This window comes from Trachinotus anak, unplaced genomic scaffold (assembly GCF_046630095.1).
Source record: "Trachinotus anak isolate AG129_WGS33_773 ecotype Australia unplaced genomic scaffold, CSIRO_AGI_Tana_v1 ptg000026l, whole genome shotgun sequence".
Taxonomy (NCBI): Eukaryota; Metazoa; Chordata; class Actinopteri; order Carangiformes; family Carangidae; genus Trachinotus; species Trachinotus anak.
The window spans coordinates 5,354,195-5,376,930 of NW_027273877.1; the positions used below are offsets into that span (position 1 = coordinate 5,354,195).

The window sequence follows — 22,736 nt, forward strand, 5'->3', positions numbered from 1 at the left end:
TTTTAATTGTGAAGTATTCAGGCTCCTCCTGACATTTTGTTTCATTAGTGGGTTGAACAGCCTGTGTGTGAGTGTGTGTGTGTGTTTATATATCTACAAAGTGTAAAACTGTAACTGTTTCTTATCAGATCCTTAGTAAGTTATTTGATTTGATATGATTTAATCATTTGGTCTATAAAATATCAGGGTCCTCTTTTGTCCATACCTCAAAAATATTCAGTTTACAATAATAAAAGATAAGATGTAACAGAAAATATTCACCTTTGAACCAGGGAATTTGGGGAGTTTTTCTTCATAAAATGAAACAATAATCTATTCAATAGTTGCCAATTTATTTTCTGTTGATCCACTGATCAATTTAATCAATTTATAGACAAATTGCTACAGCTTTAAGATGGCCTAAGGATATTGATAATTCATTTATTGAGTTGAATACATTCCGACTGTAAACAGATGTAGACGACACTACATGATCGACCGTGAGTCCCTCAGTGCTAAACCGATTTTCATGAAATTTTCTTTATTATAAACGTGAGAATTATATCATATTATATATGTAAATAATGCTTAGAGGACCACTAAAGAGTGCAGGTTTTAATGTTATCTAACAAACTATTTCAGCATCTACCATTTAATGGTTCTTCAATTAGTTCATAAAACTTTTCATCATTTAATAAATGGCCACTAATTGCATTCTTCTCAATTTGCACATCAGGAAGCACATTTGCATAGGTTTTTTTTTTTGAATCCACAGTCCAATGTAGGCTTATATACACTGCAGAGTTGGACAAATCTCTCAAATCAATTACGTAGTGTTTTTTTCCAATCATGCCTCAGGGTGTACATGCTTGTGATTCTTCCATTGTCCACCAGGTGGAGTCATGCAGAGGGAATTGTGGGTAAATCTCTGGTTCTGTGGCATCAGTTCATGATGTTCCTCAAACAGGATTGTGTCCTGTTTTACTTGAAGGCCTACAGACACAAATTCTGTGGCTGTCGCATCACTATGAGCATCAAGGACTTTTTGAAAATAAGATTTATTCTAATAGACAACAGAATTAACGACTGACATATTACCTGATGCAAAATATGTAAACTATATGATCTGAAGTGGATAAATTTACTCAGTATCCATGACAACATGGAGCTGAATCTCAACTCAATCTCCTGGTTAAACTTTGAACAATTTTGAAATAAAAATTTTCAAAAAAAAATTTTGGATAAAAAGAACAATATTCTCCCCCAAAATGAAGTATTATGTAGCATAACATGGAAGTACTCTAAAGTACAAGTATCTCAAAATTGTACTCACTTCAGTGAATATTCTTAGCTACTTTCCACCATTGCAAACAGCTTAAACAATTGTAATCCATCACTGTTTCAGGAAAATAATACAGTAGTGTAGAGCACAATAAAAATATATTGAAATGATTTTCTTTTCAATTGTAATAACTAGAGATAGTGTGTGCTAAAATTAAGATAGTCAATTAAAAAGCCTACAACAAAGTCAATGGATACAATGTGTTTTAGAGCAGAACTCTCTTTAATGAACAATCACAGGTATAGTTGAGAATGTTACAATAATCAATTAGTTAGACTGTTATTCTACTGGGAAAATGTAAATATAATTAGAAACAGAGGACTTTCATTACTAGAGTGTAGTGGCCTGTATAGCGTTGTAATATCTACAGCACAGAAGTCAATTCATCATAATGGTCTCCATTATCACTATCTATGGCCGAGTGCACTTTCAAAACAAACAATGTTGGAGAAAAGTGGGACGCATTCCAAAACATGCTCCCTCAAACCTTACAGAAAAAAAGAGAGAGGATTCCCACTTGACTTAAATTGTATGTTAAAGACGGGTGCTTTACTGAAATCAATACTAACTCATATATGACATAAAACTTGAATGAGCAGAAAAACAAGCCAGTTTTGTGTACAGTTAAATCTAGAAGCATCTCAACAGCTAGCAACATGTCACAGTCACGGCCAGACAAAAGTCCAGGACAGACGCACAGCTTTGTACACAAATTAAATACAGGATAAAATATAGGATACATGCAGAAACCAAAACAAATCAAAACATGCATAAGAGTTAGCTGAACATAGTTCAGAGTATTGGATGTGTCATAAGCACAATGCCATGAAGAGGCATTACTTTGGGCCCACGCTCAGGGGCCACACTGACACACAGTGCCAGGAGGCCAGAGAGAAGGCGCTTCTTCAATACACACAAAGGTTCTCTCTCATCAACAGCACGTGCTATTGTACAGGTATTAGTTATTTGTACAACACGACACGTTGGACAGGAAAGAAACCAGTGGGCTATACGTAGCTGGCTTGTGATGAACTGTATGACAAGCTCACTGTGTAGACTTTTAATTCCTTGGCGGCCATTTTGAACTTACTTTACACTGCTCCACCTGGTCAAGTATAGCCATGCTATCTCCTGCTGTTAACCTTTCAGAACCTGACAAACATGATTGATCTATGAATATTGGCCGTAAATCTGGGTCACACGATAGGCTATAGTCTGGTGTGAATAAGGAAATGCATTACCATGGTAAGTGCTCAGTTAGCGTCAGTAGTTGAGCTGAATTTTGTTTTCATACCAATCTACTCCCTTGTAATGCATATTTAGCCAAATAAACATCAATACTTTGTCCCTAAATTATAAAATATCCAAATATCCTATTTGATATTTTTCACATGACTTTGTTTGGAAAGCAGCTCGCAGGTCACTTGCGTTTGTTATTTGAGATTTCTTAATCGGCTGTTCAAATGCTGGTTCTATCTAAAGACTTCAGGAAAAAATAGTTTTACATAGCCTATTTGCAAATACTATAGGCTGAGCCTCGGTAGAGTGTTACAGACATTCAAAATGGCCGCCATTGGATATGGGAGTGACCCAAATATAAAATCTTACTTTTTACACATGGTTGGGGTCTGTCCACTTAATTTATGATTAATAGATGGTTAATGACAATAAATCCATTACTTCAAGCATAAGTTTAATAACTTATCCACTTCCCGACTTAATGAAGAGGCTACAAGAAGCTTTAAGATGAACTGACCCCAACCTCAACTACCATGAAAAAAACAGACTAACTCACTCACATTCTCAGATAGGCAGTTATGTCTGTCAACCAGTAAACCAAAATAGATTTCTCACGTGATTTTATTGGAGCTCCTGTAGAAAATAAGCCAGCTTCAAACCCTAAAGCGCAGATAAAGAAGTTGCGATGCCTAAACATAGTAGGCAGACAACTCCTTTTGTTTCATAACATATTTGAAGTAACTGTCTCAAAGCTATTTCCATAAGATTAAAAGTTGGAACAAGTGTTGTCAATGCACTTCATCATATAGCAATACATCAAGAGTGTTCGATAAATACAGATCAACAAGTCCATGTACTGTATATAACATCAGCGACTTAGTTAATGATACAATTTGTATCAAACAAGGTTTTTCTCTGTCTAGCATGGATTCAGCTGGGATCTGCTACAGACAACAGTAAATGCTGTTCGCCAAAGGCACAGCAAGGGAATCTGTTAAATATATTTACAATACATACATGTTCTGTTTATACTGATGTCCAGATGTTCTCTGTAGCAGAAACCAGAGTTGACCCAAAATAAAGGGCCAGAGAGAGAGAGATAGAGTTAGAGAAAGATAGAGAGAGAGATGTCCCTTACTAAAACTAAGGTACACACGACAGGGTCACCCATCTCTACAGCTACAACTCTGACCAAAATACTGACGTCATCTCAAATCAGACGACTATCTTTCAGACACCTATTATTACCAACATGGAAAAAACCAAAAAAAAACCCCACACAACGGCTGCACAAACACACGAAGAGATTAATATATGACACAGACCTCGATCAAATAGTACTTTGAAACAGTCATGTGTACCAGATGGGGATTTGCCTCCTCACAGGAAAATATCTAAAATTAAGTTTGAATATTTTTGTCTGAGACTGACACTTTGTTTATAGTTAGGAAGTAAAAAAAAAAAAAAAAAAAAGTCCCATCCATCTGGCACTACACACGTGCTCAGGTCTGAGAGTGAGTGCAGTGCACATGATGTGTATGCATATTTCTTAAAACTCAGAGTCTGATGATAAAAGTGGTGGAAATTATTGAATAATCCTTCATATCAGTCAGATTTTTATGTATGTAAAACCAATTCATGAGGTTAGGATTGGGCTGTAAAATAAAAAAGTGCCTTTACATTTTGATGCATAACAAGTCTTGCATGTGAAAGACACACATAATAAGCTACTGAATAAATAAAAAAAAACAACAAAAAAAAAACAAAAGAGAGCAGGTGTAGAACAATCTCCTCAAGTCACACTTTGTGTCAAAGTCCCAGATTTCGACTCCCTCTCTCCACACTTTGAGTTGATTTAGTTGTCGCTGCACAGTGACTAGAGCTGGATTCGGATTATCCTCAGCGTTTTATATCCTTGAAAATTCTGCATTGTCTCATTTAATGTCATAAGAAAGGAAAATGTTCTCCTTACAGACAATGCAAAACAATTCCCCCGTGAAAACCCAACATACTCTTGCGTGTTGCAAGGGCAGATTCTGCTGATGCTGATGCTAACCTCTTGTGTTTTCCTGTTTCTACTCAGAATGCAGAACCCCTGTTGTTTTCGAACAAGAGATTCAATTTCCCTTCATTCCTCAGTAGCCTGTTTGGGCCTTCTCTGCCAGGATGGCAGCTGCCAGCTGCTGGGGGTCTGTGATGTGGGGGCTCCTGGCCATCACCCGGCTCACCAGCTCCGAGGGAAAGATGTTGCACAGGTTGACGTACACTTTCTCCCTCATGTCCCCATAATGGCTGTGTGCAGGGGATTCTGAGTGCTGCGGCATGTAGGAGGAAGGCACGTGGGAGGGCACCGTGAGGTGAGCGCTGTGAGGCGGGTAAGGTGGGAGAGGAGTGCTGGATGGATGAGGCGGGTGAGGAGAATGGGCTGGGGGTGGTGGGTGGCTTAGGTAATGTGTCGGAGATGGGTGGAGAGCTGGGTGAGAGGAGTGGTGCTGGGCGTAGCCGTCTTGTGACCAGCCAGGGGTGTGCCAGGATGACTGGCATGTGTCTGGCAGACTCTGATAGGCAGACGGCTCATACCTGGATGGCGGCAACGGCGGCTGCCTGTAGTACGTGTCCCAGCTGGGCAAAGCTTTGGGTCGGTGGTGATGGTGCGATGTAGAGAGGTGCTCATACAGATGTGAGTCTGATACGCTCTCTGCTCGTGTGGGGGCCAGGCAGCGGCCAAGAGGAGAGCCAGGGGCATGGGGGTTGGTCTGGGGCAGAGAGTGGTAGTCACCTGGGCAGCTGGAGCGTGCGGCCAGCGGCTGGTGCTGGAGATGAGGGGGTAAGGGGTAAAGAGGGCGCTTCGAGGGAGCCTCTGGCGGAGGCTGATCATGAGCACAGCTCTGCCCGCGTGTCACACTCATGTGGTAACTGTGAACGCTGGTATTAGACGTGTGGCCGTGTTGGATATTTGTGTAATCGGCAGGATGAATGCCGCAGAGTTCGTGGTTTGATGAAGCATGATGGGGATAGAGCCGGCTGTGGGGGTTAGTGAAGTGGATGTTGTCTTCCAGTAAGGTGTCTGAGGGGCATCCAGGACAGGGCCTCTCAGTGTACGAGTCGCAGCTGCTCCCGCAACTCGCGCTGCTCTCACTGCCGCATTCAGAGCCAGCTGAGCCCATCGAGCCCAACCGCAGGTCCGTGTCATTGGGAAAGCGACAGTCTGGGCTCCGTCTGGAGGACAGGCTCAGGCCAGAGTAGGCACGTGTTACTGAGTAGTAGCTCAGGTCTGGGGACTCACAGTGAGGGTAAAGGTCATGGCTGGGGGCTGGAAGGAGGCCGTGAGGAGTGGCTGCTCTGGACTGTTGCTCCTGGGGGAGGCTAAAGCTGGATGGAGGGCCTCCTGGGGCCGGGGACATGGTGATACTGCCACTGCAACTACTGCTGCTGCTGCTCGAACTGCTACTCCCGCTGCTCCCACCACACAAACTGCTCTTTTGGCTTTCCGCCCTCCCTTTTGCCAGCAGCTTCTCCTCAGCATCACTGTACGACAGAGCTCGGATGCTGGGGTCTGACTGCCTCTTCGGGGCGCCTTTTTTTGCCTCAATGCTGCCAGCTGGCACACTGTGGCTCTTCACCAGCCCAGTGTCTCCCTGGTTCTTTGTGGTGACACAGGTCTTGGCACTGGCTCGTAGCTCATCAGCCACAGCACGCTGGGGCTGAGCACCTCTTTCTGGGTGGTAGTACTTGCACTTGTGGCCGTAAGTGCACTTCTTTCCTGTAACAAAGAGTAAGAAGGTCTCAGTTTCCTTGCATAATAAATACACACAAGTTCAACAAACACATGTTATTTCTCTATGTGTGAATTTAGTGCATATCTTTGTTCCCACCATAAGGACAAGGCTGTTTCTTCTGCTCAGGCATGACAGGTCTTTTCCTCAGAAAGTTGTCTAAGCTGGGGCCATGACGACCAAGAGGGTCATCCGGGGGCATGAATCTGAGAGGAAGGATTACAGAGAACAAGTTATTTACATCACTATTAGTTCATGAGACCGTTGTTTATCTTTAACCTTGTATACATTGTTTAGGTTACGTCTCTGGAGTATGGGGGGGGGGGGGGGGGGGGGGGGGGGGGACTGAAGAAACTAAGATTTAATTCTGATGGAAAAATATTTGTTAAGCTAAGAGATCTTGGTCACATATACTCTTCTTATTTCATTCATATTTGCTTCTCAGAATTTAAAAAAAAAAAAAAAAATCAGACATAAATGTCAGTTCTTCTGACACCAAGTTACCAAAGCCTCCTCACTAATCCAGTCCTACTTACTTGTCATTGACAAAGGAGTACATGAGCAGCCGCTCATCAATGAATTTCTTCCACTCAGGCTTCTCGTTAGCGAGATCTCGGTAGTTGTCGTTGGAGACTATGATGCCGTCTGACTCATAGGCCAGCTTGACAATGAAGCGGTCGTCATAGCAGACCACACGCCGACCTTGGACACGTCGTGAGGGAGTGAAGACTAAGATCTTTTCCTTCTCTAGCCGACGCAAGATCTCCTGATCTGTGGAGGAGGGGTTTACGGGAAGGTCACAATCATATCTCCGCCGCCTCAACTGCATGTGTGTGTTTTTGTGTCAAACAGCCTTTTGCACTGACCTGTTATGGGAGCATCGGGGCGGGACTGCTCTTTCCTCCATGCAGGCACAAACACCGTGATGTCATGATGTCCGCGCTCTAGGAACCAATCGACAGCCAGCTGGATGCCCTGGCACGAAAACACTTCCTTGTTGCCATGACTACGGGACATAGCAAAAAAGGCAGAAGGTAATAATAAATCAATATTTTGGCTTTTAGTGGATGTCTGTTCAGCAATTTTTTTTAAAAGTCTGTTGTATAAAATCAATGAGGGACATTTTAATGTGGACACCTAGTTAGATGTAATGTTAAAAAACTGACAGTTGAATCAACATCTGCTTAACACAGTTTCAACTTTATAACCTTCATAAAGGAGGATTTATTGCAGGGCTGCTGTATTAGACTGCGTTAGCCTCAGATAGGTGTTCCTAATGAACTGACAACTTTATTCAGTTAGCACAGACTGCTCACCTCATGGCTACATTACTGCCGTCCACCACGATCGGCCGCAGGTTGTCCTGGTCACACAGAGAGTCTGAAGGACACGGCGAGTCCGACCTCTGGCCATCCAGCACATCAGAGCAACCACAAGACGAAGAGGAGGATGAAGAGGATGAGGTAGAGGCTAGCGATCCAGCTGGCTGCTCGCTGTCTGACTTGGTGCCCAGTTTGACCAGCTCTCCCAGTATGTCGTTGATGAGGGTGTCGGGGCCCAGCTTGGACAGCACCAGTCGCACTGTCTCCTCAGAGTAGCCCAGCTTCAGGGCAAACTCCAGCTTGGCCTGGTACTCCTTCCCACCAGCCTCGGATGCTGGCTCTGACTTGGAGGGATTGGACAGCGGCTCGGGTGGGTTCTTACATGGGGAGCTGGGTGGGGACTGGGCAGGGGTGTTATGTTCAAGATCTGTTGAGAGTTCGGAGGGGGGCTCAGGAGGCCCCTCAGTGCCTAAGTCCACACACTGGGTCCGACAAAGTGGCTGGTGGGTATTCTTACTGTGAGTCGATCCTCCCTCTCCTCCATCCAGGCCTGCAGCGAGGGTGGAGCTGGACGACAGCGCCGGCTCGCACTCTGTGTCAGGTCCGGCATTTTCCTCCACCACGGCCGGTGGAGGGGAATCGGCGGTGCTGCTGTTACAGGAGCTTTCCCCCTGCTCCTCCATAGCAGGGGGCCCGTCAGCGCCGCCAGCCTGCCGGTCAGCCCCTGCTACGTGGAGATACTCCAAATCCAGCCCCAGGTTGAGGATGTGGCCTGCTCCTGCCTCCACATGGTCCTTCTGACCCATGGATCTGTCACAGACATCCAGCACCCCGGGCTGACTGCTGCCCTATCACAAAGCTCGACTCATTGGTGCCTGAAGCAGGAGACAGAAGGGAGCATGGAGGGAGTGAGTGAGTCCCCTTTTAATGGGTCCAAAAAACACATTAATGTGAATGTCTGACACTCTCTTCTCTACAGATCGGCACCGGCTCTAAAATGCAAATCTGTGGCGACATGTGATGAGAACACACTTTGATGACAAATATTTGAGAGAACACGTAGACTCTCCCTTTACAAAAGCAACCTGTCGCCCGAAATGCCAGAGAAATCATTTGCAAAGTGAGAATTTGCATCCAGCTCATACTGTTACATGATAATTTAGAGTCAACACTGTCATTTTTGGGATTTTTTTTTTCTCCCTAAGCTGTTCTAACGCTGTGAAGCTGTGAGCTGTCTTGTTTACACTGGCTCTGACGCGCCGTCTCGGGCAGTTGGGGACTCCGCTGAGGCAGAGACTGGCTGACACAAAGAGCTGGTGGGGCCTCTCACCCTAATTAATGGACTCCCGCGTGTTTTTTTTTTTTCCTAGTCTGGCCTCAGTGTGTTTTTATAGGACCACGCCACAGCACATTAATCTAAAGGGGAACAGAGGGTGAACCGTTTAAAAAAGGGACACCAAGCCGTTAGCAATGGGGCTGACAGTCCCTTCCCCCTCATATTCTACCTGGTAATTAAGGTCCATATGCTTCTTCCCACTGGGGTGGCGGAGTCACTCATTAAAACAGTGAGGGGCTCTGAGGCTACGGAGCCAATCATCATATTGCATTCAGGCATTGAAGCCATGGGATCTGGTTAGGCTAATCTGATTTGTGTCAAAGGTTTAGCTGCACGCAAATTACAGGGAGCACTTTGGAAAGTTAATCTGAGATCATGAAACTGATATCTTAATCTCTAGAAACAAAATTACAGGCCTGGTGGATTCTGACTGGACTGTGGTTTGCCTTACTGATGTCATTGAAAGTTACAATATCTACAGTATTAAAAAAAAAAAAAAGACCTCTTCCAGCCCAGAAGAAACTCAAACCCACGTTATCGGGACAAAACGGATGATGAAGGGGAAGTGACTTAAAGCTTGGTGGGTGGGTGGGAGGGGTGAGGAGGAGCAAGTGTGCATTTTATGAAAAAGGGCTGCCTAGCAACGTGGCCGAGCTACTGTTGCTAAGCTACAGCTGTTGAAAGCATTCTCCCTTCCAAATGCCAAGACAGAGGCTGCAAGTGTTCAGTCTGCAACCCACCTTGCACACACACACACACACACACACACACACACATTGCAAAAAGATGTGGTATGGGGGTTGGGGGGAGGGACTTAAGTGTGCCTCACTGGCAACCCACCCCGCCACCCAAGACAACAATAGACCTGCAGGAGTGATTAGGGCTGGGACCTCGGCATCGACCACAGTGTGCGTTGTACACGTGAAAACACACATACGCAACGTCTGCCTCACAAAGTGACTCATGCTGCTGTGGAGAGAGTGGGGCAGTTGGGAACATTTCATGCGCACTCTACTCTGTCGATGGTCTAAATTGACATATTCAAACTACCTTTCCATTCAAGTTTCCCTCAGGCTTGACATCACACAAGCAGCACATCAATGCCACGTACGCAACAATCCACCAGTGACGCTGTTCAGACAGAAGCAGATCCTCACCCCAGTCAAACTTGTGAAGGTTAAGACAGTTTTAAGCCACGAAGCTGTTCGTGACATAAAAGTAAAGAAAAAAAAAAAAAGACTTCACTGTTTTCAGAGGCAAATTGCATAAAATCCGTTGAAATAATACTGACCTTATTAAGTCAGTCTTTTAATGTGGTATTGGCCAGGATGTGGTTGAGCTGCATTAAATAGTTCCTTATAAGATTTGATTACATTCATTAAATAAGGGTGGAGAAAAAATTGTTTCAGTGCATCAAATCTCACTACAATCGGGTGAGTGTTGAAAACTTTTAAATACTGAAAGTTTACATCCAGTGTCTGGTCCTGATTTAATTCAGAATTGAGCCATTTCTATATATTTTTCAGTGTACGGTTTTGAAAAAATATTGTTTTGGGGTCAACACTGAAACTAATGTCATATTAGCACTAGTATTAAAAACTACAAATGATACCCAGCCCGAATCAGTATCAGGAAACTAATAATCACGGATAAAAAACTACTACATATACAATACTGGAACACTATATACATTTATGACAGTGCAGAATAACAAGTGGAAATATATTCTTCAGGATTTCCCTGGTTTAACCTTGGTGATAAGACACACAGATCCCGATGCATCATGTCTGAGGCTGCAGTTGATGATTATTTTTATTACACTGCTGACTATTTCCTCAGTTAATTGTTTTGTTTTTTAAATTGTCAGACAACTGTGAAAAAATGCTCATAACAGAGAACTACTTAACTAAAAATGAGCAACATTCACATACAACACAAGGGGAAACAGATTACACAGATTATAAGCGATCTTTCTTGGATCTTTTCTATTTTATTTTTTCATTTTATTAATTCCAATTTCTTGCTTTGGAGCAACTATATCACGATCACATTAACCTCATTTTATTTTGTTACAGTCTTTACAAATCTGGTCATAATCCTGTTAAAGCCTGTTATATAAATCTTTTCATAGTTAGGATTTAAAAAAAAAAAAAAAAAAAAAAGTCTTCTAGTGTGGTCCCAGCTCCACAGAATAATACATTCAAATCTTAACGGACCAACAGCAGAGCAACTTCATCACCATCTCCAGACCTCCAGGCTGAGTGGGTGCATCTTTCAAACATCAGCCGTCCAGCTCCCACACACAGCAGCACTGCTGGCTTTGATAGAGCCAGTAATGAATATGTAACACAGTCCTTACAGCGCTTTGTATGTGGGAGCTTTGTGTAAGTGTGTGCAATGGGGGGTGAGGGTGCAAAGAGTTTCGGGTTTGAGGTGGGGTGGGGGGGGTGGGGGTTTCTGAGAGGGAGCACAGGGAGGACAAGAGGGGGTTGTCTGGCGGTACATCACTGCATGACCAACAGTGTGCAGAATAATCAGCCGGGGGAATACTCGTACTGTGTGTGTGTGTGTGTGTGTGTGTGTGTGTGTGTGTGTGTGTGTGTGTGTGGGTGTTGGTACATCTAGATGGCGCGCTAGGCTTTCCCCGCCAGCAGCAGGGCAACAGATGTCTGCTGAGCAGTACTTGCAACTGGTGTCTCCCCTTCACACACACACACACACACACTGCACCGTACCCCTGTTTCCACACAGCCAATAGAGCGACAAGAAAGACACAGCAGGACACACACACGCACGCACACACAGGAGACACACAGTCAGATGTACACTGTGAACCCTGCACACACACACACACACACACACATTTTCCAAGGCTAACATCTTAAGCCGAAGCACTTCTTGCTTCCTCAAGCCTCATGTGACCCAGATAAAAAGAAGCTTGCTTTTTGTTACCTCCCCCCAAAAAACCCCACAACCCCCCTCCACCCGTGAAAAAAAGCTTCATATCAACACAGATCACACTGTTTGAAATTCAAACCACTGCAGTACCAGTGTACCAGCTACAGACTTAAGCAAAGTTTAAGCAGGTGCAGTACAGTCAGCCAGTTATGACTCAGGGCTGCACACCAGGCTTTTTATGTAATGTAGTAGTTAAACTGACAGTTTAAGTCACTGCTCTGCCCCGTGTTGCTCAGCCAAACTCAGCCTGCCAGCTGCATCTCTGGCCTGCAATATTTCACATCGAAAACCATTAAGAGACAGAGAAATGGACTGCATCTTTTCCTCTTTATTTCAACCTTATGAAGACTCAGGCCTGTTTTAAATTCAAGCGAATCCAGTCATTTAACATATATCAGTCATTTATGATGCTGAACAGGCTGGTTGGAAGCCTGTCATTCAGGTAACACTGCATCATCATCCCACTGGCCCTTGCATCATTGAGACAGGGATATTACAAATCACAATTGCCACAATGAGTGGATTTTCAATTTAAAAGCAAACTAAAAGAAGTAAAATCTCAGTATAAAAGTCAGGTTAGAAGACAGATGGAGACTTCGTCACACTTACCAGGCCTTAAAAGATCAACAGACAGGGAGGTATGTTAGCTCATGTCCGCATATTTAAATCCTTGAAAACCAGACAGAGAAACACTGTAGGTGAAACTGAGAAAAAAACAATTCCTGAAGTTCCGACAGCAGCTACATCCAAGGGCAGTGTTTGTCTTAGCTGCAGGTAAAGCACGGAGCATCCAACACCAGCCGAACGCCTCTGTCCTCTGTGTCTGAGTGTCCTCCAGAGCTGTGTTCTTTCCTACAGAAGCAGGCAAGTTGGACAATGAGTGGCACAACAGATGGACCAACAATGTCTGCCATTCCCTTGTTCAGAGTGGCTGCCTTTCCACCAATCAGAATGTGGCGGCCTTACAATGAGGCGCAGAGACAAGGGGAGGAGGAGGGGAGTGGCTGTGGGCAAATGCCTGCAACACCCAGTTTCCCCAAGGCACGCGTACTCAATGTGCACCGGCACACACACAAACACACACACTTCTCTCCTCAGTCTGAAAGGGTTTCCCTGTGTGGCCGATGAATCAACGAGGGGTGGGCGGCTAAACAATAGAGCTACACAATGGGAGGCTGGGGAGGGCAGCTGCAATGTGAGGGCTGGTGCTATTACGGCCCAGGGCAGCAATGGAGAACACCTGGCTACAGAGCGCCACAGTCACTCTCCTCTCTTTGTCTTGGGGATGGGGGCTGGTGGGAGTGGTGGAGGAGGCTTCAACAGAAAGAAAAGACAGAGGCTGGCTGAAAGACTGCTGTGGCCTTTAAGAGAGTGCAAGAGTAAAGATGAGAGTGTGACTGGGCTAAAAGGGAAAAAGGATGAGTGGGGGGTGAGGGACATCAAAAAGTTTTATGTCCAGATGAGTATGAGAAGAAGACCTGTCACTCATTGTTGCGGCACACTTAGGGCAGAGGACCTGGAAGCACAAATCTTTGCCTTTCTGTCTTTTATGTGATTATGCAGCCTGCGCATACATGTAGAGAATTTGAATCACTTTAACAAAATAAAATGATCACATCTGCATTAATTTGATGTCCAAAGTCATACAATACTTTGATTATTCTTTCGCACCAGTGTCAGTTACACATGCCACAAAACCAAGATGACCTCACTGGAGGTGCAAATGACAGAGGATGGACTACAACAAGGCACAGAGACAAGGGGGAAAAAAGCTTGGACTAAACCACAATACAGCTGTATCAAACCAGGCTACTGGAATATGAACCAAGGGGGCCACATGGCAAACCGAACGGATAGGGCTGAAAAGGCAAGTGCAATGAGTGGGGAGCAGCAAACACTCGAGACAACAATGCAAACAGTTAGCAAAGAGAGGTTTAGTATCACTTGCTATTGGATAAAGCCTGGGAAGATGTTCAATAAAAAGGCACCAAGCGAGCCAAGAAATAAAATAATGTATGAAGTAAGTAGTAATATAATATATGATATATAATGAGAGTAAGAATATTTAAGTCCCACACCCGAAGTGAAGAGTCAAAGGCACCAAGAAACACACATCAAAAGTCTGACCAAGAAATACACATTAAGTATCTGAACAAATAGCTCAACCTGTTAGGAGACTGGCTGGTCGTTGAAAGGATGTGGGTTTGAGTCTTCTGAGAGATGGGGGATTTTGAAGTCCAATACCAAAACTAAAGACTCAAAGGGTCTAAGAAACAAGGTCCCAATGTCTGACCAAATAGCTCAGGTTGTTGGAAGCCTTGCTGGTAATTTGGAAGACATGGGTTCAATTCTTAAGAGTTTCAGAGAATTTTGAGGTCCAACACATGTGAAGTGTCCGACCAAACAGCTCAGCCTGTTATATGACTGGCCAGTACAACTGAGCTCCTACGTTAAATTCTTATGCATTTTTAAGTCTACCAACCAGAGTGAAGACTCACAGGTGCTGAGAATCATGGCTAAGAGTCTAACCGAATAGCTCAGGCTGTTAGGTGACTGGCTGGTGATGCTGATATCATGGGTTTGAATCTTGACAGGTTCTGTCACTTTTGAAGTCCAACATCCAAAATGTAGAGTCAACTGCACTACGAAACACACATCAGGTGTCTAACTGAATAGCTTAGGCTGTTAGATGACAGGTTTGTAATGCTGAGATCATGAGTTGGATTCCCAACACATTCTATCAATTTTGAAGTCCAACATCCAAAATGTAGAGTCAACCGCACTACGAAACACACATCAGGTGTCTAACTGAATAGCTCAGGCTGTTAGACGACTGGCTGGTGATGCTGCAATCATGGGTTTGAATCTTGACAGGTTCTGTCACTTTTGAAGTCAAACACCCAAAATGAAGACTCAAAACCACCAAGAAACACAGGCTCCATGTCTGCCCAAATAGCTCAGCCTGTTAGAAGTCTGCTTTGAACTTCTAAGCTCCTGGGTTCGATTCTTATGAGATTCAGTCAATTTTGAAGTTCAGCACCCAAAGTGAAGACTCACAGGTGCTGAGAATCATAGCTAAGAGTCTAACCGAATAGCTCAGGCTGTTAGGCGACTGACTGGTGATGCTGAGGTCATGGGTTTGAATCGTGACAGGTTCTGTCACTTTTGAAATCCAACAAAAGTGTAGACTCAAAAGTGCTACAAAACACATGTCAAGTGTCTAACCAAATAGCTCAGGCTGTTAGACAACAGGTTTGTAATGCTGAGAGCATGAGTTTGATTCCCAACACATTCTATCAATTTTGAAGTCCAACATCCAAAATGTAGAGTCAACTGCACTACGAAACACATGTCAAGTGTCTAACTGAATAGCTCAGGCTGTTAGACGACTGGCTGGTGATGCTGATGTCATGGGTTTGAATCTTGACAGCTTCTGTCACTTTTGAAGTCAAACACCCAAAATGAAGACTCAAAACCACCAAGAAACACAGGCTCCATGTCTGCCCAAATAGCTCAGCCTGTTAGAAGTCTGCTTTGAACTTCTAAGATCCTGGGTTCGATTCTTATGAGATTCAGTCAATTTTGAAGTTCAGCACCCAAAGTGAAGACTCACAGGTGCTGAGAATCATGACTAAGAGTCTAACCGAATAGCTCAGGCTGTTAGGTGACTGACTGGTGATGCTGATATCATGGGTTTGAATCTTGACAGGTTCTGTCACTTTTGAAGTCCAACATCCAAAATGTAGAGTCAACTGCACTACGAAACACACATCAGGTGTCTAACTGAATAGCTTAGGCTGTTAGATGACAGGTTTGTAATGCTGAGATCATGAGTTGGATTCCCAACACATTCTATCAATTTTGAAGTCCAACATCCAAAATGTAGAGTCAACTGCACTACGAAACACATGTCAAGTGTCTAACTGAATAGCTCAGGCTGTTAGACGACTGGCTGGTGATGCTGCAATCATGGGTTTGAATCTTGACAGGTTCTGTCACTTTTGAAGTCAAACACCCAAAATGAAGACTCAAAACCACCAAGAAACACAGGCTCCATGTCTGCCCAAATAGCTCAGCCTGTTGGAAGTCTGCTTTGAACTTCTAAGATCCTGGGTTCGATTCTTATGAGCCCATGGCTGTTGATTTTAGTGACAAGTTTGATGAGTCAGACTTTCTTACTTTCTTACTTACTTTCTTACTTTCTGTCTATTTTGAAGTCCAACATCCAAAATGTAGAGTCAACTGCACTACGAAACACATGTCAGGTGTCTAACCAAATAGCTCAGGCTGTTAGATGATGGGTTTGTAATGCTGAGATCATGGGTTCGATTCCCGTTATGTTCTGTCTATTTTGAAGTCCAACATCCAAAATGTAGAGTCAACTGCACTACGAAACACAGGTCAAGTATCTAACCAAATAGCTCAGGCTGTTAGACGACAGGTTTATAATGCTGAGATCATGGGTTCGATTCCTGTTACGTTCTGTCTATTTTGAAGTCCAACATCCAAAATGTAGAGTCAACTGCACTACGAAACACATGTCAAGTGTCTAACTGAATAGCTCAGGCTGTTAGACGACTGGCTGGTGATGCTGCAATCATGGGTTTGAATCTTGACAGCTTCTGTCACTTTTGAAGTCAAACACCCAAAATGAAGACTCAAAACCACCAAGAAACACAGGCTCCATGTCTGCCCAAATAGCTCAGCCTGTTCGAAGTCTGCTTTGAACTTCTAAGCTCCTGGGTTCGATTCTTATGAGATTCAGTCAATTTTGAAGTTCAGCACCCAAAGTGAAGACTCAAAGACATCAAGAAACGCAGGTTACATGTCTGCCCATATATCTCAGCCTGTTAGAAGGCTCACTTGTACTTCTAAGAGCCTGGGTTTGATTCTTAAGCTGTTAAGTCAATTTTGAAGTCAAACACCCAAAGTGAAGACTCAAAGGTACCAAGAGTCCGTTAACTTCCATTTCTTAATAACATTACGAACTGAGGAAACGGCTACCCGAAAATGCTTTGCTATCTTCTTGTAGCCTTCTCCTGCATTGAGAGCATCAATTATTTTTTTCTGAATGCTCGGGAGTTGCTTAGAGGAGCCCATGGCTGTTGATTTTAGGGACAAGTTTGATGAGTCAGACTTTCTTACTTTCTTACTTACTTTCTTAATTTCTGTCTATTTTGAAGTCCAACATCCAAAATGTAGAGTCAACTGCACTACGAAACACATGTCAAGTGTCTAACCAAATAGCTCAGGCTGTTAGATGATGGGTTTGTAATGCTGAGATCATGGGTTCGATTCCCGTTACGTTCTGTCTATTTTGAAGTCCAACATCCAAAATGTAGAGTCAACTGCACTACGAAACACAGGTCAAGTATCTAACCAAATAGCTCAGGCTGTTAGATGATGGGTTTGTAATGCTGAGATCATGGGTTCGATTCCCGTTACGTTCTGTCTATTTTGAAGTCCAACATCCAAAATGTAGAGTCAACTGCACTACGAAACACATGTCAAGTGTCTAACTGAATAGCTCAGGCTGTTAGACGACTGGCTGGTGATGCTGCAATCATGGGTTTGAATCTTGACAGCTTCTGTCACTTTTGAAGTCAAACACCCAAAATGAAGACTCAAAACCACCAAGAAACACAGGCTCCATGTCTGCCCAAATAGCTCAGCCTGTTAGAAGTCTGCTTTGAACTTCTAAGCTCCTGGGTTCGATTCTTATGAGATTCAGTCAATTTTGAAGTTCAGCACCCAAAGTGAAGACTCAAAGACATCAAGAAACGCAGGTTACATGTCTGCCCATATATCTCAGCCTGTTAGAAGGCTCACTTGTACTTCTAAGAGCCTGGGTTTGATTCTTAAGCTGTTAAGTCAATTTTGAAGTCAAACACCCAAAGTGAAGACTCAAAGGTACCAAGAGTCCGTTAACTTCCATTTCTTAATAACATTACGAACTGAGGAAACGGCTACCCGAAAATGCTTTGCTATCTTCTTGTAGCCTTCTCCTGCATTGAGAGCATCAATTATTTTTTTCTGAATGCTCGGGAGTTGCTTAGAGGAGCCCATGGCTGTTGATTTTAGGGACAAGTTTGATGAGTCAGACTTTCTTACTTTCTTACTTACTTTCTTACGTTCTGTCTATTTTGAAGTCCAACATCCAAAATGTAGAGTCAACTGCACTACGAAACACAGGTCAAGTATCTAACCAAATAGCTCAGGCTGTTAGACGACAGGTTTGTAATGCTAAGATCATGGGTTCGATTCCCGTTAAGTTCTGCCTATTTTGAAGTTCAACATCCAAAATGTAGAGTCAACTGCACTACGAAACACAGGTCAAGTGTCTAACCAAATAGCTCAGGCTGTTAGATGATGGGTTTGTAATGCTGAGGTCATGGGTTCAATTCCCATTAGGTTCTATCAATTTTGAAGTCCAACATCCAAAATGTAGACTCAACAGCATTACGAAACATATGTCAAGTGTCTAACTGAATAGCTCAGGCTGTTAGACGACTGGTTGGTGATCATGGTGTTGGTGGTGATGGTGTTGAAGTCATAGGTTCGAATCCTGGCAGGTTCTGTGAAAGGTGTTGGAAAGTTGGAAAGCGGAGTAGGAATAGGAGGGGCTAGGGTGAGGAGGAGGAGGAGGAGGAGGAGGAGGAGGAGTGGAAGGTGGTAGGAGGTGAGGTCCTCCACAAGAAGAAATGAGGAGAGAGAAGAGAAGAAAAAAAAAGGTAAGGGAGGAGCAATGATACATTTTTTTTTTTTTTTTTAATTTTTTTTGCATGCATAAAATTTTCTACCCACCCTTGTTCTTCCTCCTCCCTTCCTCCCTTCCTCCCTTCCTCCCTTCCTCTCCCACTGCCTCCCCTTGCCTTCTTTCCATCCTCAACCCTCAACCATCCTCAACCACCTTCTATTCCTACTCCACCTTTCACAGAACCTACCAGGAATCGAACCCATGATCACAACATCACCAACCAGTCATCTAACAGCCTGAGCTATTCGGTTAGACACTTGACATATGTTTCGTAGCGCTTTTGAGTCTACATTTTGGATGTTGGACTTCAAAATTGACAGAATCTGTCAAGATTCGAACCCATGACCTCAGGATCACCAGTCAGTCATCTAACAGCCTGAGCTATTCGGTTAGACACCTGACATATGTTTCGTAGCGCTTTTGAGTCTACATTTTGGGTGTTGGACTTCAAAATTGACAGAATCTTTCAAGATTCGAACCCATGACCTCAGGATCACCAGTCAGTCATCTAACAGCCTGAGCTATTCGGTTAGACACTTGACATATGTTTCGTAGCGCTTTTGAGTCTACATTTTGGGTGTTGGACTTCAAAATTGACAGAATCTTTCAAGATTCGAACCCATGACCTCAGGATCACCAGTCAGTCGTCTAACAGCCTGAGCTATTTAGTCAGACAATTGACATGTGTTTCTTGGTAGCTTTGACTCTTCACTTTGATTCTTAAAAGGTTCATGGAGCTTTGAAGGCCAACACCCAAACCCAGGATCTCAGAAGTACCAGCCGGACTTCTAACAACCTGAGCTACATTTTGGTCAGATATGTTTCTTAGAGCCTTTGGCTCTTCAATTTGGGTGTTGGACTTCAAGGTTTTTGTAGAGGGTAGCTATACTGCAAAAAGCCTCTGCACATTGTGACCAAGAAGTTCTATTTTAGACCACAGGACTTGATCCCAAAATACATCAGTGTGTGTTTAGATTTTCATTTGCAAACTTCAGATGCTGAATTTTGTGGCTGGGATGCAGGAAAGGTTATCTTCTGCTGACTCTACCACGAAGGTCATATTTGTTTAGGTGTCACTGCACAGTATAACAGTGCACCACCAGTCTGCTAAATCTTCCTGGAGGTCTCTTTCAGTCAAATGGGGGTCTTCCAGACCTCACCTTGACCTCCACCGTTCCTGTTAACTTCCATTTCTTAATAACATTACGAACTGAGGAAACAGCTACCTGAAAATGCTTTGCTATAGAAATGGTTTACATTTTTTTTAAATGTGTTTTCAGAATATGTTTAAAACTATAAATACATTATCAGAATTGCTACAGATGAACTGATTAATTGACACAAAGAAAATGAAGCCATGCACTGTTGCAGCTCTAAGTTGAATTTTTAAGAATGTGACTTTGGGTTCTGAGAATATTTAATGATCATTTTTTGATCATTTGATATACTAAACAATGAATCATTGATTCAGAATAAATAACTGTACATAATACAGCGCTGTGGCAACCTAACTGCAGCTCCCACACAAGTGGATTGCCAAACTCTAAATAGTTACATAGTGAGCCCACCACCAAATTTTAAATAACCCCTGAAGGCAACATGTCAAAAAAAGATAAGTATAATAATATCCAGCAGAATTTATCTTGGCAGCAAGAAGTCTGTATGTAATCCAAAGTTTGTATTTTAGTTTGTGTTCTCAGGCCTTTTGCCAAATAAGCCTAGTGGCTCAACAGGAAAACAACTGCCTGACTAAATAAGATTGTGCCCTGAATCAGCTTTCCCGAGTCAGATAACGGTGATGAGGGGACATACAGCAGCTGACCAACAGGGCTGTATCCACACACACACAGACAGAGGAGCGCTCTGTACACCATCTGTCGCAGCAAACAGGTGTGTGCTGCTCCAAGCAACTGCGGCGGCAACAGGATCATCGCCCCTCCTCTTTGGAGGCTGCAACACTGAATGCACAGACAGCAAAGCTGAGCCACAAAGTTCATTAACGACAGAAGAGCGATTTTAAGAGGGGAAACGGCAGAGACATGGGAGTTAAAATCCAATCTAGTTTTGCTACTCGCAATTATTTTTATTATCTAATTATTTGCTTGATAAATCTTTGGTCCGTAAATATCAGAAAACACAGACTCCCCAGGAGAAGACCATAAAACCCAGTGTGACTTTTGATCAATGGTCCAAAACTCAGTTTATGGTCATGTAAAAAGAGCAAGAATCTGCAAATCCTCATGACTGAGAACCTCATGACTCATGACTTGAACAATTAATCAATTATCAAACTAGTATATTTTTCAGTCATGCATTCATCTAGGAGGTTAAAACAAATAATACAAATGATTTGCATACACTATCTGGCCCAGGTCTATGCAACAGAGGGAGACCTTCCTGCCCTTGTGACCCCTCTGACCCTTGCACTTCCACTCAGCCCTGAAAACAGCAACAGAGCAGCCAGAATAGATTAAGTCAGCACATCACAGTAACACTCAACAGCTCAGGGTGTGTGTGTGCTCCATGCCCGTGTCATTCAAATCAATACCTCCATAGTGGAAAAGTGAACAGACGAATCCTTTGTGGAGAGCAGAAGAGCAGAAACACCACAGTCAAATCTTTAAAAGCACAATGCAATGAAGAGTGACTTTTATGAATCTTATGAATAATAAAAGCCTTGAGTTGTAAGCCAGATCTTACACATGTATAAAAAGGGGTCATTTGATATATGATATATGTTTTGCAAAGAGCTTTGGAAAAGAGAAAAGGGGTAGCAGAGGCAGCCAGATCTACAGCCCACACTTGGAGGATGGACAGAAGTTAAAGGAGAGGATGCAATAAAAGCCTCATGGGATGGTGACAAACAGCTGCTAGGTCTCATACCCCTGCTCCCTCCTCTGATCCTCATCACCAACCAGTGTGCAGCAAAACCACAACTGTCAGAAAGGGCACAAAGAAACAGTGGACAGGTGGAAAACAGACAGACTGCCTCTCTATCCCTTCGTGGATCCTTCAGAGAACCGACAACTAGTGGGCCTCCCTCACTCCTCAGGGGACAAACTGCCTTTTCCTCTCGTATAAAAAAAAGCATTTCAACAGTATTTCGATGATGATGATGATCAACACAGCGAAACCCCCGTCCAGCCTTGTTGACGGGGCTGCAAAATACACACAACTATATTATAGAGGCACGGGAGCGCGCAGGGGCGTGCACGGTCACTGCAAACCAACACCGTCACGACCTCCCTCCAGCTTTACCCCACACCAACCTGCAGCTCCTGCAACAAACTAGTCCGCCCGGTTAGCCCGGTGGGCCGGTACTCGCCTGGTCAGGGCCGCCGGCGGAGCCACACGTTTAGCTCCGAGACGGGGAAAGAAACGCACAGAGCCAGACCTTCCCATCACATACTGGCGACGCAAAACATCCGGCCGGATTGCAGCGTGACCCAGCCGAGCTGCGTCAAGGCGGGGAGAGTGAGGAGGCGACTTCCGGTCTGCCGGCGTTTCAAAATAAGAGCGAACGCGCTGTTCGGTCACGCTTCGGAGCAGAGAGCCGACAAACTTAACTCTTTTATTTATGTTTTGACGTTTGACACAATGTGTGTAATTGTAACGCTTTAAATACAACTTCTCTTCGTCTGGTTTGTAGTAGATTATCACCTCGAAGGGAAAAATATACAGTAGTGCGCTTCCGGAAGGTATATTCACACTGACCTGCCTTGCAGTATATTTCCTGTTTGAACATTTACCACATGGCGCTAATAAAGTTTGAGATGATGCTTTTAATGCCATTGTTTAAAGCTTTAAATCACATTTTCGGCGACAACAGGAAACTACTGTGTGAAGTATCAGTGCCAGCTTTACTGGACTGAACCCTTTGGAAGCGACATGAAGTGGGATGGGCCGTGAGGTGCGCAGCGGCGCCATCTTGTGGTTAAAAGATATATTGACAAGTGCCAGTTTTTCTGTTTTTTTTTTTGTTTTTAATCTGTGTTTAAATCAGGATTTAATGGTGGTTTAGACATCC

At 43.7% G+C, this 22,736-nt stretch overlaps 1 protein-coding gene across 2 annotated transcripts; it reads right to left on the reverse strand.

Moving 5' to 3' along the window:
- Positions 1–1,515: 1,515 nt before the first annotated feature.
- Positions 1,516–22,368, reverse strand: LOC139609827 (probable ribonuclease ZC3H12C). Of its 2 annotated transcripts, XM_071464819.1 has the most exons (6): positions 21,979–22,368; positions 7,653–8,533; positions 7,203–7,342; positions 6,873–7,107; positions 6,436–6,542; positions 1,516–6,323 (listed from the first exon to the last, which is right to left on the reverse strand). In XM_071464819.1, the coding sequence occupies exons 2-6, from the start codon at positions 8,462–8,464 to the stop codon at positions 4,696–4,698; spliced, it is 2,922 nt and encodes a 973-aa protein (XP_071320920.1). In that variant the 5' UTR covers positions 8,465–8,533; positions 21,979–22,368; the 3' UTR covers positions 1,516–4,695. The 2 variants fall into 2 exon arrangements, with proteins under 2 accessions (XP_071320920.1, XP_071320921.1); XM_071464820.1 differs by lacking the exon at positions 21,979–22,368 and having other exon boundaries at positions 7,653–9,591.
- Positions 22,369–22,736: the final 368 nt, after the last annotated feature.

What these genes read in the sequence shown, in the direction of transcription:
- LOC139609827 (XM_071464819.1), bottom strand. Translation starts at nt 8,464, where the DNA reads ATGGGTCAGAAGGACCATGTGGAGGCAGGAGCAGGCCACATCCTCAAC. An exon ending in GGCAGTAATGTAGCCATGAG is followed by an intron (nt 7,343 to 7,652) that starts GTGAGCAGTCTG and finishes TATGTCCCGTAG; the next exon opens with TCATGGCAACAAGGAAGTGT. An exon ending in GAAACAGCCTTGTCCTTATG is followed by an intron (nt 6,324 to 6,435) that starts GTGGGAACAAAG and finishes TCTTTGTTACAG; the next exon opens with GAAAGAAGTGCACTTACGGC.